The following is a 16,536-nucleotide window of genomic DNA, read 5'->3' as shown; positions in this document are numbered from 1 at the left end:
AATTTGAATGGTTTCTGGGGCCCAGGAAACAGAATTGAATTATTTATTTCAAATATAAATAGATGGATAAATGGGTGACATCAGAAACATTCTGTTCTTCAGGAAAACTTCAGCTTGGAAGTGAAATAATGAATATAAATATCTGACAGAAGAACTAAATCAATAATAAAACACAAAAAATAAACTTTCCAGCCTTCAATTTGAGAAAACACTGATTATTTTAACATTTTTTTTTTACCTTTATTTGCAGTTAAATATCAGTAAAAAGTCTCTGAAATCTCTCTGCAGAAAGACTTCAGAGTTCAGGAGCTGCCCTTGGCTCGGATTAAGAAAATCATGAAGTTGGATGAAGATGTGAAGGTACATTCTGGTTTTTTACCTGGAATTTATGGTCCTGGAAAAGGATTTAAGGTCCTTTTCCTGGATATTTTACCCATTATCCCTTGAAATTCATTAATCTTCTCATTATTACTATTTTTAAGCTGTTTTTTAGCAAAATTCCCTTGGTTTTTTGTAATTAAACTGAGCTGGGAAAGCAGAAACATTTGGGATTTTGGTTTTGATTTTGCAGTTTTGTTTTTTTGTGGTAAATACCACTTGAAAGGTATAATAAATACAAAAATAATTCAGGTTATTTCCTGTTTTCCTTACTGCTTAACTGTCTCCTCTCAAGTTCCCTCTTGGTTTTTTTCCACTCTCACAAAGATTTAGAGTGATTTTTGTTCCACCTAATTCCATTTTTATGGAAAATTAGGTGGATAACCTGGGTTTGATCCCTAGATTGACACAATTAAATTTATGCCATTTATTTTATTTTTTTATGGAAAAATAAGCAACAATTCAGGTGGATAACTCAGGTTTGATCCCAATATTTGGGATTTTGATGACAAGGACACACAAATTGATGAAAACTCCCTGACACAGAAAGAAGGAAAAAGGAATCATTTCATCCCTGTTTTTTTTTTGGTTTTTTTTTTTTTTTTTTTTTTTTTGTTTTTGTTTTTTTTTTTAATTTAAAAACTGTCACTTAATTCCTGAGGGAAAACAGAATTGTTTTTTATTTTTTCCCCTCAGTGTGACACCATCCTTCTGTCAGGACAGCCCTTAATTTATGAGAGAGCCTTAAATAAATGAGAAAAATGAGAAAATTCTCTATTCACTGGAAAAGTATAATCCCAATTTTCTGAGGGCCCAACTCCGTGTCTGAACCAAATAAATGCCAAATTTGTGATGCTGAAGGGGAAAAGGAGATTTTAAGGCAGAGTGGAGAGGAGGGAAAGTCTCCACTTAAATAGGAATATTCCTATTTAAAGGTTAATTAATAAGCATTAATGCCAATGCAAAGTGCTGGGAGTGTGAATGGAGAATTTTTAGGATCTCATTTAAATTAGGGGTTATCCTGACAGAAGGATGGTGTCACACTGAGGGCAAAAAAAAAAAAAAAAAAGGAAAAAAAGACAAACAATTCTCTTTAGAGACTATTTTAAATACCCAAAACTCCTCTTCCATGATCTTAATTCAGTCAGGCCTGAGGAAATCCTGAGGTGAAAATCCTAAGGTGAAAATCCTGAGGTGAAAATCCTGAGGTGAAAATTCCCCCAAATTCAGATTTAACCCCCCTAACTTCCCCTCAGGCAATGAAATTCTGTTTGCACTGTTAGAACTGAGTGGTAAAATTGGAAATAATCTGATTTTTTGGGCAGATGATCAGTGCAGAAGCCCCTGTGCTGTTTGCAAAAGCTGCTCAGATTTTCATCACTGAGCTGACCCTGCGCGCCTGGATCCACACCGAGGACAACAAACGCAGGACCCTGCAGGTGAGGGAATTCCCAAATCCCAAAATCCCTTCCCAAAATCCCTGTCTCCATCACACCAGGCACCTTTTGTACCCAGCAACCCACAACTGCCCACCTGAAAGGTTTATTTTTATTAATTAAATTAAAATCAACTCGCCCAAACGCAAATCTCCCATCTCTCAGCTGATCGTGACCTGCTGGAAGGACTCTGTGAAGCTTCAGCTGTTGAATTTCTTGAATTTCTGGTTGATTTTTGTTGTTTTTTCGTTGTGATCTAAACTTGGAGAGGTTGGGTTTGCGGTGATGGAGGTGGAAATAAAAATACAACAAATTAGATACAATAAATTAGATACAACAAAATAGAATACAACAGATTACTGGCTCTAGAGAATCCATTTCCTCAGTAGATCTATTTTTTTGTTAATGGGTGAAGACTAAAATAGAACTTTTTAAGGTCATTTTATAGAGAAAAAGAGGAGGTTGTGATCTTAAACTTGTAGAGGTTGGGTTTGTGGTGATGGAGATGAAAATAAAAATACAACAAAATTAAATACAACAAAATTAAATACAACAGCTTACTTGCTCTAGAAAATCCATTTGTTGGATTTCTGGTTGATTTTTGGTTTTTTTGTGTTGTGATCTAAACTTTTAGAGGTTGGGTTTGTGGTGATGGACATGAAAATTAAAATACTGCAAATTAGATACAAAAAATTAGATACAACAAAATAAAATACAACAGATTATTGGCTCTAGAGAATCCATTTCCTCAACAATACTCTTGTTTTTTTAATGGTTGAAGAGTAAAATAGTACTTTTTAAGGTCATTTTATGGAGAAAAAGAGGAGGTTGTGATCTAAACTTGGAGAGGTTGGGTTTGTGGTGATGGAGGTGAAAATAAAAATACAACAAAATTAAATACAACAAAATAAAATACAGCAGATTATTGGCTCTAGAGAATCCCTCTCCTCAACAATACTCTTCTTTTTTTAATGGTTGAAGAGTAAAATAGAACTTTCTTTTCTCCATAAAATGATGTTAAAGAGGAGATTGTGATCTGAACATGTAGAGATTTGGTTTGTGGTGATGGATGTGGCAAAATAAATGGATGATAGTGGTGAAATAAATGGGTGAAAATGGCAAAATAAATGGATGTTAATGGAAAAATAAGTGCATGATAGTGGCAAAATAAGTGGATGATAATGGCAAAATAAATGGGTGATAGTGGCAAAATAAACAGGTGATAGTGACAAAATCAATGAATGATAATGGCAAAATCAATGAATGATAATGGAAAAATAAATGGATGATAATGGAAAAATAAGTGCATGATAGTGGCAAAATAAGTGGATGATAATGGCAAAAAAGTGGATGATAGTGGCAAAATAAATGGGTGGTAGTGGCAAAATAAATGGGTGATAGTGACAAAATGAATGAATGATAATGGAAAAATAAATGGATGGTAGTGGCAAAATAAATGAATTATAGTGGCAAAATAAATGGATGATAATGGCAAAATAAATGGTGATAGTGGCAAAATCAATGAATGATAGTGGCAAAATAAATGGATGGGAGTGGCAAAATAAATGAATTATAGTGGCAAAATCAATGAATGATAATGGCAAAATAAATGGTGATAGTGGCAAAATCAATGAATGGTAGTGGCAAAATAAATGAATGATAATGGCAAAATAAATGGATGGTAGTGGCAAAATAAATGAATTATAGTGGCAAAATAAGTAGATGATAGTGGCAAAATAGATGAATGATAATGGCAAAATCAATGAATGGTAATGGTGAAATAAGTAGATGATAGTGGCAAAATAAATAAATTATAGTAGCAAAATAAATGAATGATAATGGCAAAATCAATGAATGATAGTGGCAAAATAAATAAATGATAGTGGCAAAATAAATAAATGATAGTGCCAAAATAAGTGGATGATAGTGGCAAAATAGATGAATGATAATGGCAAAATCAATGAATGATAGTGACAAAATAAATGGATGAAAGTGGCAAAATAAGTGGTTGGTAGTGGCGAAATCCGTGGATGATAGTGGCAGAATAATTGAATGTCAGTGCCACATGGAAAGCGTGACGGTGCCACGTGTCCCTTTGCTGTGCTGCAGAGGAACGACATCGCCATGGCCATCACCAAGTTCGACCAGTTCGATTTCCTGATCGATATCGTGCCCCGGGACGAGCTGAAGCCCCCGAAGCGCCAGGTGAGCCCCAATCCCGAATTCCCCGCCTTTCCCTGACTCCGGCCTCGGGGAAACTGAGGCACTGCAGCAGCGATGGGAATGGCAGCTTCGTGCTCTGATTGCTGTGGGAGTCAGGTGGGGAAATCCTCCATTTCAGGCTTTTAAATTGTTTCGTTTTAGGGGGTTAAATGGTTTAATTGCAAGTTTTTTAATGGTTTAATTTCCGGTTTTTAAATGCTTTAATTCAAAGTTTTTCAGTTCTTTAATTCCAAGTTTTTAAATTCTTTAATTTCAAGTTTTTAAATTTTTAATTCCAGATCTTTAATTTCTACAATTCCAGGTTTTTAAATTCTTTAATTCCAGGTTTTTCATTTCTATAATTCCAAGTTTTTAAATTCTTTAATTCCAAGTTTTTAAATTCTTTAATTTCAAGTTTTTAAATTTTTAATTCCAGATCATTAATTTCTATAATTCCAGGTTTTAAAATTCTTTAATTCCAGGTTTTTAATTTCTACAATTCCAAGTTTTTAAATTCTTTAATTCCAAGTTTTTAAATTTTTAATTCCAAGTTTTTAAATTCTTTAATTCCAAGTTTTTAAATGGTTTAATTCCAGGTTTTTCATTCCTATAATTCCAAGTTTTTAAATTCTTTAATTCCAAGTTTTTAAATGGTTTAATTCCAGGTTTTAATTTCTATAATTCCAAGTTTTTCAATTCTTTAATTCCTTTTTAAATTTTTAATTCCAGGTTTTTAATTTCTATAATTCCAAGTTTTTCAATTCTTTAATTCCAAGTTTTTCAATTCTTTAATTCCAGGTTTTTAATTTCTATAATTCCAAGCTTTTAAATTCTTTAATTCCAAGTTTCTTAAATTCTTTAAGTTTCTAAACTCTTTAATTTCAAGTTTTTAAATTCTGTAATTTCAAGTTCTTAAATTCTTTAAATCCAGGTTTTTAAATTGTTTAATTCCAGGTTTTTATATTGTTTCATTTCAAGTTTTTTAATTCTTACACGTCAGGTCCTTAAATTCTTTAATTCCAAGTTTTAAATTGTTTAATTCCAGGTTTTTATATTGTTTCATTTCAAGTTTTTCAATTCTTTAATTAATATCAGGTTCTTAAATTCTTTAATTTTAGGCTCTTAAATTCTTTAATTTCAAGTTTTTAAATTCTTTAATTCCAAGTGTTTAAATTCTTTAATATTAGGTTCTTAAATTCTTTAATTTCAGGTTGTTAAATTCCTTAATTCCAAGTTTTTTTAATTCTTACATTTTCAGGTTCTCAATTTCTTAAATAAAACTAAAACTCATAAATAAAACTAAAAACCACTGGGTTTTTTGTGGAAATAAAGAGATTTAATGGAAATCCCACCAGCCTGTCCAACAAACCAAACCCACTCCTGAACAATTCTGCTCCCGAATGGTGCCAGTGGGAAAAAATTAACTTGAAAATATATATATTTATCAGAACTTTATGATTTTTGGGTTGAAAAACGCCACTTTGGAATCTTTTGGGGCAGTCAGTGCCTCTGTAAACATCCTTGACTGGAAGCTGAAAGGGCTGGAAGGAGCTTTCAGTCGGATGTTTACAGCAGCAGGCTGCTGCTCTCAGCTCAGCAGTTTCACATTTCCTGCACCAAAACTCTGGGGTTTCCCCTCAGGACACTCTTCTGTTTTTTTTTTAAAAAAAAAAAATTAAAATAATTGTTAAAACAGCTCGTTTGCTGCTGCTTCTGAAGGTTTGTAATGTGGAAAAATCCAAATTTTCAAAAAAAAAAAAAAAAGAAAAATGGGGAATTTGGGACTTGGTGGAATATCTTGGCTTGGAAGTTTGTATCTTGAATATTTTTCCTGAATTTTTTCCTTAATTCCAGTCTAAATCCTGGATATCATGGAAAATTCTGTCTGTATAGAGCAGCACTGGAGCTGGATTCCTCATTCCTTTTCCTCCCAATTTCCTGCATCAAAACTCTGATTTTTCCCCTCAAGGCCCTCTTTGGATAATTCTGCTCCTTGTCCTACAATTAAAAAAAAAATCAATTATTAAAACAAATATTTCTGAAGGTTTGCAGTGTGGAAAAATCCAAATTTTCCCCCCACAAAATGGGGAATTTGGGACTTTGTGGAACATCTTGGCTTGGAAGTTTGTCTCTGACGTGAATTTTTTTTCCTTTATTCCACTCTAAATGAGGGAACAGGGAACCCACCCCTCGAGCTGAGTTTAACTCCCCATCCTGATTTCCAGAAGGTTTAGAAAATAAGGAAAACACTTTTCCATTTCCCAATATCCAGGAGAGTCCATCCTGGGTTAAAATCAGCATGCCAGGTGTGCTGGAATCTCAACATAAAATAGAATTATCTATAAAAACCCTCATGATTCCTCCCAAACTCATGGTTTGGTGTTAATTAAAAGACAAAACTTCCCCCACAGCTCCTCTTCTTTAACTTCTTTTATAGTTGTAATAATTGAAATTTCACTTATTCCAAAATCGAATTTTGGAAATCCACTTTTTTTCTGATTTTTTTTTTTCCCTTGAGGTGTCTGGAGTGGAAATGAGATATTCCTCACCAGGAATCCTTTTTCCAGGAGGAAAAGCTGTGTGGAGAAGTAGATACCCCCTAGGAATGTAGATTAAGGATTTACAGGGAAATTCCTGTGGAAAAGCAGCTGCCTGTGCCTGGATTTTTGTTTTTTTTTCCCTACAATCTGTATTTTATCTCTTATTTGACAAGGCAGTGTGGGTTCTTGGAGGAGCTGGGAATGAAATCCTGGTTTTCTGCTCTGGGAATTCCAGCTGTGGCTTGGAAATAAAAGATGGCAAATGATGGGATAGGAAGGAGTGGAAGAAAATTTGGATTTGAAGCCTGTGGCAAACAGGATTGAGCCTGGAATGGATGCTCAGAGGAGGTCTCAGTCTTCATTATTTCAGGATTCAGCTGGAATTTGGGATTGGAGCACTCCAGAAATAACCAAAGGACTGGGCTCGGAGCTGCCCCAGCACTTGTGGGTTGCTGGTTCACTGCAGACCTGCCCTGCTGAAAATAGATTTTAATTATTATTATTATTCCTCCTTCCACCAGAGGAACGGGAGCTGCAGGAGTAGCACAGGTTGTGTTTGGTGGTGCTTCTGATGATGTTTGCCCTGAGAGCCAGGCTCAAAGTTGTTTTTTTTTTTCTTAAAACCATCTGGGATCAGTTGAATCTTTGAGATTCTTACTCTGGGAAACCTCCTAGGAGTAACTCCTGAGTTGTTCTGCTCCCCAAAAAAACAACTTCTAAGCCAACAAACTCCTCACTCCAGCCCAGTGCTCAGCCAGACGTGCTCCTGTGTAATGTGAATTTTCCTTTTCCTGCCCAGCTGGATGAAGCGAAGGGGAATCCATGAGCAGGGATTGCTGGAAGTGGGAATGTGCCATGCTGTAGCACGTGTAAACATCCTACACTCTCAGCTGTGAACTCGAGGTGGCTGGGAGAGGATTGTTTACGCCTTCTGCCATGGAGTGAACGTCTGGGAGCTGCACCTGCCCTCATCCAGCTGCTCTGGGGAGCTCAGGAATTCCCATCCTGGAGTATCTACATCCCATGATCGCTGAGAATCCTGGAATATCGTTGATCACGAGGGGGCTTTTCTCTCCTGAGATGAAAGCGAGCAGCGTCGCTGCTGCCAGGGAGGGGAGCAGAGCCTCTGGTTCTTCCCACTGCTCCGAGATCCCTGCTCCCACGGCAGGGAATGGTTGGCAGCCTGGAAAAGCTGGATTTAAACCAATAACTCCAGGCACGACAGCGAGCATCAAACCCATGACTTTTATTGGCTCGGTGGAGGGTTGGGAACCCAGCTCAGGAGAGGGGCTGGGTGACAGAGGAGGCTCTGTCGGTTTTCCTGGGCCATTTGCAATCGCTCCTGTGCTGGAATTCACCCACCAGGAAGTTCCATGCCTTTCAACTCTGATAATTTCAATTATTTCCCCCACCTCGGCGCCAACTCCGCGTTACCCACGCTTTATGGGCTTCCTGATTTCCCCAGAGCTGAACTTTGATCAGCTCCCACAGGCTTGGCTGAGCTGTTGGGAGGGAGGTGCCGAAGCTCCTTTCCCGGGGATGTGTCTGGGGGATGTTTGGCTGTGGGGCGGGTGCCCTGTGCCCACCCCAGCTCCCGGTGTTTCCCCGCAGGAGGAGGTGCGCCAGGCCGTCACCCCGGCCGAGCCCGTGCAGTATTACTTCACCCTGGCCCAGCAGCCAGCAGCAGTGCAGGTGCAGGGCCAGCAGCAGGGCCAGCAGACCACCACGGCCACCACCACCATCCAGCCGGGCCAGATCATCATCGCCCAGCCCCAGCAGGGCCAGGTGAGCCAGGGGCTGAGGGAGATCCACAGGGAAGGATTGCTCAGGAACATCAGTGGAGATCATGGGTTCAACCCTGGGATGGGTTGGGTTGGGTTGGGTTGGGTTGGATTGGATTGGGTTGGGTTGGGTTGGGTTGGGTTGGGTGGGGTGGAGTTGGGTTGGGTTGGGTGGGGTGGGGTTGGGTTGGGTTGGATTGGGTTGGGAGGAAAGGGAAGGGAGGAACTGAAATCTCACCCCGTTGCATGATCAGGGACCTTCTGCTGTTCCAATCCTTGTCCTGCCTTACCTTGGACATTTTTATGGGACAACCTCAGCTCTCCTGGGCTAAATGTGGTTCCTGGGTCAGAGCCTCCCCCAGGCTCTGAGTTCCATTTGTGGTGATTTAATCTGGGTCTAGGACAGGACTGCCCCAACCCCAACCCCAGCAGGGCCAGGTGAGTCAGGCCTGAGAGAGAGAGAGAGAGCCTGGGGAGATCCACAGGGATGGATTGCTCAGGAACATCAGTGGAGATCATGGGTTCAACCCTGGGATGGCTTGGCTTGGCTTGGCTTGGCTTGGCTTGGCTTGGCTTGGCTTGGGAGGGAAGGAAGGAACTGGAATCTCACCCTGTTCCATGATCACACACCTTCCACTCCTTGTTCCAATCCTTGTCCTGCCTTACCTTGGACATTTCTGTGGGACAACCTCAGCTCTCCTGGTCCAAATGTGGTTCTTGGGTCAGATCCTCCAGGAAAGTGCCTCCCCCAGGCTCTGAGCTCCATCTGTGGTGATTTAATCTGGGTCTAGGACAGGACTGCCCCAGCAGGGCCAGGTGAGCCAGGGCTCAGGGAGATCCACAGGGATGGATTGCTCAGGAACATCAGTGACAGTGTGGAAATCATGGGTTTAACCCATGGGATGAGTTGGGGGAGAAGGAACTGGAATCTCACCCTGTTCCATGATCAGGGACCTTCTGCTGTTCCAATCCTTGTCCTGCTTTACCTTGGACATTTCTGTGGGGCAACCTCAGCTCTTCTTTACCAAATGTGATTCCTGGTTGGGTTGCTCAGGAACATCAATGACAGTTTAACCCATGGGATCAGCTGGGGCAGAAGGAGCTGAAATCTCACCCTGTTCCATGATCTGGGACCTTCCATTGTCCCATGTTGTTCCAGTCCTTGTCCTGCCTTACCTTGGACATTTCTGTGGGACAGCCTCAGCTCTCCTGGTCCAAATGTGGTTCTTGGGTCAGATCCTCCAGGAAAGTGCCTCCCCCAGGCTCTGAGCTCCATCTGTGGTGATTTAATCTGGGTCTAGGACAGGACTGCCCCAGCAGGGCCAGGTGAGCCAGGGCTCAGGGAGATCCACAGGGATGGATTGCTCAGGAACATCAGTGACAGTGTGGAAATCATGGGTTTAACCCATGGGATGAGTTGGGGGAGAAGGAACTGGAATCTCACCCTGTTCCATGATCAGGGACCTTCTGCTGCTCCAATCCTTGTCCTGCTTTACCTTGGACATTTCTGTGGGGCAACCTCAGCTCTTCTTTACCAAATGTGATTCCTGGTTGGGTTGCTCAGGAACATCAATGACAGTTTAACCCATGGGATCAGCTGGGGCAGAAGGAGCTGAAATCTCACCCTGTTCCATGATCTGACCTTCCATTGTCCCATGTTGTTCCAGTCCTTGTCCTGCCTTATGTTGGACATTTCTGTGGGACAGCCTCAGCTCTCCTGGTTCAAATGTGGTTCCTGGTTCAGAAACCTGGGTCAGATCCTCCAGGAAAGTGCCTCCCCCAGGCTCTGAGCTCCCTCTGTGCTGATTTAACCCCAAATCACCACAGATTTGGGATCCTACACCAAATTTGTGTGTGTAGGACAGGCTCAATCTGCCCCAATCCTGACATCTGATGGATTTTCCACTTCCTGGATCCCAATCCCTGTTTTTTTTTGTGCAGACCACCCCCGTGACCATGCAGGTGGGAGAGGGGCAGCAGGTCCAGATCGTGCAGGCCCAGCCCCAGGGCCAGAGCCAGCAGGGTCAGAGCAGCACAGGACAAACCATGCAAGTGATGCAGCAAATCATCACCAACACGGGAGAAATCCAGCAAATCCCGGTAAGATTCGGCCAGGAGGAAAGGTGGAAAAGGGAAAAAACCAAATTTGTGAGCATGAGGCTTGTTTCTGTTTGCTTTATTAACTGGCAGAGGAAGCTTGGATTGAGTGGTGTGGTTCCTGCACTTAGGAAAACCAACCAAGTGTGACATAAAGGGAGAAATAAATCTTCATTCATTTAGTCCAGACTCATTGCCCACCCCAAACGCCTTCACCCTGAGTGAAATAGTTGTGATTAGGAAGCAATAAATCAAATATTTCCTGGCTAAACCTCAGTTCTTCACCACAGCCTGGTTGGAATAAAAGAGAATTCATTTCTTTTTGCCTTTACTTGGTTGTGCCTCTGCAATCTGAAGTCGTGACCTGGCAGGCTGAGTGGGAAAGTTGCCATCTGGGAGTTATTAATAAACCTTGATGTTAAAAGAAATATTTCTCCAAAATATTTGGAGCTGGTTAGAGGAATGGCTTTGCAAAACCAAGAGATACCTCCTCACTTTTACATCAGACTTAAAAATGGGATTTTGGGTGCCCAACGTAACCCAAACTTTCTGAAACGTGTCCTAAGTAAACACAGAGGTCAAGAAAGTCACATTAACTTAGAATTACAACAAAGCTGTGGCTTTTGGTTTCCAGCTGGAAAATATCACACCTGTTAGAGGAAAAAATACAAATAAAAACCAGCCAGTTCTGTGTTCCAGAACCCAAAGGTCACCCAGGGCCAGACATTTCACTTGGATTTCAGTTTTGCTGTGAAATTGGAGCTTTCACACAGGTTTTGCCTTCCCAGCCTTGCTGAGCTTGCCTCTGCTCGTGGTCAGAGCATCTTGGAAAGGGTTTGGATTGAGGGAGCTGCCAGATTTTTCCAGCTCTTCTCATCTTTTTGAGTCTTCAGCTGATTCCTGCTGTCTTGAGTTGGAAGAAATTCCCAAATTGTTGTGTTTTGGGTTTTTTTTTTTACTACAAAGAATCCTTTTTCTTCTCTACATTTTCTTGTCCATTTCTTTTTTTTCCTTCTTTTCCATTTTTTTTTCCTCTTCTTTTCCTTGTGAAAATCTCTCCAAGAGATTTGTTCCTCAAAGAATTGTGGAAGAAGAACTCCAGTGGATCCTCAGCTCAGATTTGTCCCAGCTGTCTCCAGAGAATGCTGGAACTGCAGAAAGGGGCTTGGACATCTCTTGGGAGAAAAAATTCCTTACAAAGGATCTGTTCAGGGCCAAAACCTCCTGAAGAAAATCCAGGGGGATCCTTTGGGAAGTGATCCTGTGTTTTTGGACAGACTGGAGGGGTTCTAGGGTCTGATTTTGACCAAGAATTTGCTTTTTCCTCCCTCTTTCCTGGCACTGTGGGAGAGCAGGGAGCTGTGGCTGGAATCTGGAATCTTTTTGGGATCTCTGCCAGCTCCAAGACTGCAAACCAGCAACGTGGGATGGAATAATCCCAATTCCCAGCCCCCCATCCAGCAGAGATCCTGTTTGGCTGCAACCTGGAGGATTCTTCTGTTGATGCTGAGGGAGCTTCCAGCGAGTGAAATAAAATAAAACTGGGAGAAAAAAACTTGGATTTGGCCCCACAAAATTCCAGTCCTTGATCTGTTCTGCTCTTCCTGCTTTGCTTTTCTTATTTTTTTCCCTTATTTCCTTTCTCTTTTGGCACAGTCAGAGCCTCTTCTGACTGCTCTGTGCACTCTGAGGGCCCAGCAGAGTCTTGGATCACCCAAACAGAGCTGGAAACTCTCCTGAAACTCAAAATGCCTCTGGAGTGTTGGGAGCATCTCATTCCTGGTTTTCCACATGTTCCTGGTCCTAGGCACACTCCCTGTTGCTCTTTATTCCAGAAATAAAGTGGAAAAGTGAATTTTTAACAGAGAAAAACTGGCAGTGAATCCATCAATGAAGTGATAATTGAATTTTATGTTAAATTGAATCTTTGTCTTACCCAGACCTCATTTGGGGCAGGTTCTTTGGAGCTTCCTCTCCTTGCTGGAAGAAATTTTCCCACATCTCTTCCACCATCATTTAATGATGTAATTAAAACCTAATTCCCCCAGCATGGAAAACTTGACATCCCTGCAGAACTCAGTGCAGAAACCAATTCTTTATTGGAATTTTGTTGCTCAGGGGGAGTTTTATTTGCTCTTGAAATAATTTTGGAGCTTTCAGACACAAATGAGGGAGTTGGTGGCTTTTTTGTGGAAATGCCAGGACCACGTTCCAGGCACTTCTTTCTCAGCAGTTTTTTAGAGTGTTCTGCGTGTTCTTTCCCCTTAAAAAGAAAAAAATACTTTTTTTTGTATAAAATTACCCTTAAAGCTGTGAATCTCAACATTGCAAAGTTAAATAACAGAAGGAAAATCCAACAGTGTGACATTTTTATCACTCTCAGGTGTGTATTAACAGTGTTACCTGATTTTCTTCATGTCCCACATTCCCTAGCATCCAACCTCCCAAAATTATGGGATTCAGGGAATAAATTTGGGGTTGAATCTCTCACATGAGGCACTGACACCAAAAAGCTGAGCTTCTGCCAGGTGGGACTTGACAGGTGTTGGCAGAGAGCTGCCTTCAAATCCTCCAAAAATATCTTTGGGGTTTGCCATCTCTGCTGGTTTCATGGTGAAAATTCCTGTTTATTCCTTAATTTTTGGCGGGATATGGTTGATAAGGGTGCAGGGTATGATTGATAAGGGTGCAGGATATGATTGATAAGGGTGCAGGATATGATTTGGTGCTGCCAGCTCCTAACAGCTGATGCGAACTGCTGCCTCAAAGGAGTAAAACTTAATCCTTGTAACCAAAAGTGCTTCCAAATCCCTGAGAAACTGAGCCATTAATATGCTTTAGCTACTAACTGACCCTTCCCAGCCTGGAAAAAAAAAGGAGGAATGTGATGCCTCAGGGATATCCTGGAGCTCTGTGCCCTGGGGTTTTTCCTTTAGGGTCCCTTGTGGTGATTCCTGCTGGGAACCCTCCAGAATTCTGTGGAGCTCCTGGGGAAAGCTCCCCCGTAACTCCATCTCCCGCGGTGGAACCGAGCAGGGATTTTTGCTGTGTGTTGAGGGTGCAGAGTGACCTGTTTCATTTTCTTTCCCTGCCCCCTCCACCTGTCTCCAGGTGCAGTTGAATGCTGGCCAGCTGCAGTATATCCGCTTAGCCCAACCCGTGTCAGGCACCCAGGTAGTCCAGGGGCAGATCCAGACGCTTGCAACCAATGCACAGCAGGTATGCACTCCCCAGAGCTGCCTCCAAGGCTTCTTCCCTAGCTCCTGAAGCTGCGACTTCCAGGGGATTTCAACCACCTCTTGGGTTAGGATTCCTACTTTGCTTTTCTTCCTGTTTGTCAGAGTTTTTTATTTTTAAATGAAGGAGCGTAGCGGAAACCTCCTTTAGGTGTCCATGAGAGGTGCATGCAAAGCTTTTGTTGTCTGTATGTGTGTGTGTGTGTGGCTCTGGGTGAAGCCCCCGCTGCTTCTGAGCTGCTTGCAGGCAACATTTTGGGCTCATCCAACTTCTCTTTCCTTCTCCTTCTTGCCCGGGTGAGGGAGGAGCCGTGCAGGAAAGGCAGAACGTCGGGAGCGGCGTCGAGGCCGTGAGGGATCCTTCCCGCTGGCCTGGAGGCCACCTTCTCCTTGGGGGAAGCAGAGAGGACGTGGTTTTGGGGTCTGGAAGGACCTGGTTTGGGGTCTGGAAGGACCTGGTTTTGATCTGGAAGGTGGTGTTTGATCTGGAAGGCGGCGTTTGTTCCGGAGGTGTCCGTGGCTGCCGTTCCTCTCGCGGTTGGGGCGCTGGAAAACGTGGCTGAGGTTCCAAAGCTCTGCCCAGGCAGCAGCAGGATGGTGGTGGTGGGGTTGTGAGCTTTGGTGGGAAGGGCTGGCAGTGATCAGTGCTCTTATCTCTGTAGATAACGCAGACAGAGGTGCAGCAGGGGCAGCAGCAGTTCAGCCAGTTCACAGATGGACAGGTAAGAGCTGGGGGGCACAAGGGGCACGGGGGCTGTCCTAAATCTGCACGTTCCTCCTCATAAAACACTGCTGGCCCGCAGCAGGATAAGGGAATGTTGCGCCAGTCTAAAATCACGTGGATTCTTAGTTCTGCTGCCTTTGCTCTGAATTCATCCAGTCCCTGGCACTCCAGATGAAATCCTAAATTCCTGATTCAGCAGTAAAGGTTTTAACATCTGGATGTTCCATGAGTATCATAAATCATGGAGTGGTTTGAGTTGGAAGCACCTTAAAGCTCATCCATTTCCAACCAAGTGAGGGACACCTCCCACTATCCCAGGATGCTCCAAGCCCTGGCTTTGGAGCTTCCCAGGAATCCAGGGAAAGGATCTGCCCACGGATCTGCCAGTAGCTCTGGGAAATCCATGGGCAGAAGGGCCCTGGTGAGAGCCTGGGCATCAGGAATTCCCAGAGGGACTTTGGTGGGAACGTGCAGCAGATTTGGTGGCGGCTCGTGGCGGGTTTGGGGTTTTTGGGGTACCTCAGAGGGGCGGAAGGTGGGGGAGGTTCTGGATGTGCTGGGCACTGACAGAGGTTCCTTTGTCACCTCCCGTGCCCGCAGCAGCTGTACCAGATCCAGCAGGTGACGATGCCCGCGGGCCAGGACATCACCCAGCCCATGTTCATCCAGTCCAGCAGCCAGAGCTCGGACACCCAGGCCACGCAGGTGACGGGGGACTGAGCAGGGAGCGGGTGACAGTCCCCAAATCCACCCTGAGCACCCTGCCAGCCCCACCTGGGCCCAGCAGCGCACCTGGGAGCCAGCCTGTGCCAGGCTCTGCATCTCCACCTCGCTCTGCTGGTGGTGGCAATATCCAGAATATCCAGCAGACTCTGCCAAGAATGCAATATTTGTATTTTCCAAACCAATCTTTGTGTATCCAGCTGCTTTTCCAAACCCCGAGGGAAGCGATCCGGAGGGATTTGGAGCATCTCATTGAACAAATGTGGAAAATGTTTTTTATTTCTAGGAAAATCCTGAGGGTACTGCTCCTGTCAGAGCTCTATTCCTGCTGTTCTGTTTGTATTTTTTTTTCTCTGGATAGAGCTAGGTTTGGTCCTCCCATCTCAGTGGGTTTTAGGGAATTTTTTTTTGGGGGGGGGTGTGTGTGTGGTTTAGATTTTTCCCTCCTGCCTCCTTTTTTTGGAGCATTTGCTGTATGCAGGGAATAGGAGGAGGAATTGGAGTGAAACAAAATAAAAAAAAACATTCCTTGTATTATGATTGTATTTTCTAAGAGCAAAATATCCTTGATTTTGGCCTCTGGATTCCAGAAAAACTGATGGAATCTGGACAAAACCCCAGCCCTGCTGTTACCTGTTGTCCTGGCTTTGTTCCATGCATGTAATATAAGCTTCATAAAAGAAAATAAATTTGCTTTTGTCAGATCCTGTGTGTGCTGCCCATGAGATCCAGGGCCAGGAGAGCAGCCTGAATCCCTGGGAATGTTACACCTGGAGCAGGGAAATCAGCCACAGGGTGCCTGGACAAGGGCTTGGCTGAGAGCTCAGGTGATGTCAGGGGTTTGGGGATAAATACATGGAATTGGGCTCAGGTGTCCCCCTTGTCCCAGGTGTCCCCCTTTTTCCAGGTGTCCCCTCACTCTGGCACAGGTGTCCCTTGCCAGATCCACCAGGAAGGGAAGCAAAGCTCCGCTTTGCTCTCCTGGATTTTCTAAATATCCATTTTTCCTGACTCCCGAGGTTTTCCTGACCCGGGGAGGGAGGGAGTGAGGGATGCAGCTCCCGGAGCATCGTGCAGGGCTGGGACGTGCCAGGCTGGAGCAGCATCTCCTGGGCTGGGAAAAGATGGAATTGGGCTGGAAAAGGATTTTTTCGGGAAAGCTCCGAGCGTGGGATCGGCCACGAGAGGGCTCCCGTGGGAAGGGCTGGGGCGGGACGGGAAAACCGGGACGGGACAGCCGGGATGGGGGTTTGGAGGTCCCCTTGCCTGGAATCGGGGGCTCAGAAATCCCTTTCCTGGAATTTGGGGTCTCGTAGGTCCCTTCTCCCGGCAGCTGCATCCCTGCCTCTTTTCCAAGCTGCTGCAGGAAAGGCTGGAGTGGGATGGGAGAGCTGGGATAGGGGTTTGGAGATCCTTTTC

General features: G+C 43.5%; 1 protein-coding gene across 5 annotated transcripts in view; it reads left to right on the top strand.

Annotated features, from left to right (window-relative positions):
* NFYC (nuclear transcription factor Y subunit gamma) overlaps positions 1–15,821 on the top strand; it is a 30,543-nt gene extending 14,722 nt beyond the window's left edge. For 2 of the 5 annotated variants that reach the window (XM_077788440.1, XM_077788439.1), the window contains exons 3-10: positions 289–360; positions 1,704–1,817; positions 3,924–4,019; positions 8,168–8,341; positions 10,279–10,437; positions 13,546–13,653; positions 14,333–14,392; positions 14,995–15,821. In XM_077788440.1, coding sequence (XP_077644566.1) covers positions 289–360; positions 1,704–1,817; positions 3,924–4,019; positions 8,168–8,341; positions 10,279–10,437; positions 13,546–13,653; positions 14,333–14,392; positions 14,995–15,114 — 903 coding nt within the window. In that variant the 3' untranslated portion in view covers positions 15,115–15,821. The remainder of the gene's footprint in view (positions 1–288; positions 361–1,703; positions 1,818–3,923; positions 4,020–8,167; positions 8,342–10,278; positions 10,438–13,545; positions 13,654–14,332; positions 14,393–14,994) is intronic. The other 3 variants (XM_077788441.1, XM_077788443.1, XM_077788442.1) reach the window with 3 other exon arrangements.
* Positions 15,822–16,536: the final 715 nt, after the last annotated feature.

This window comes from Lonchura striata, chromosome 26 (genome assembly GCF_046129695.1).
Source record: "Lonchura striata isolate bLonStr1 chromosome 26, bLonStr1.mat, whole genome shotgun sequence".
Lineage (NCBI taxonomy): Eukaryota > Metazoa > Chordata > Aves > Passeriformes > Estrildidae > Lonchura > Lonchura striata.
This window is presented reverse-complemented; position numbering and strand designations above follow the sequence as displayed.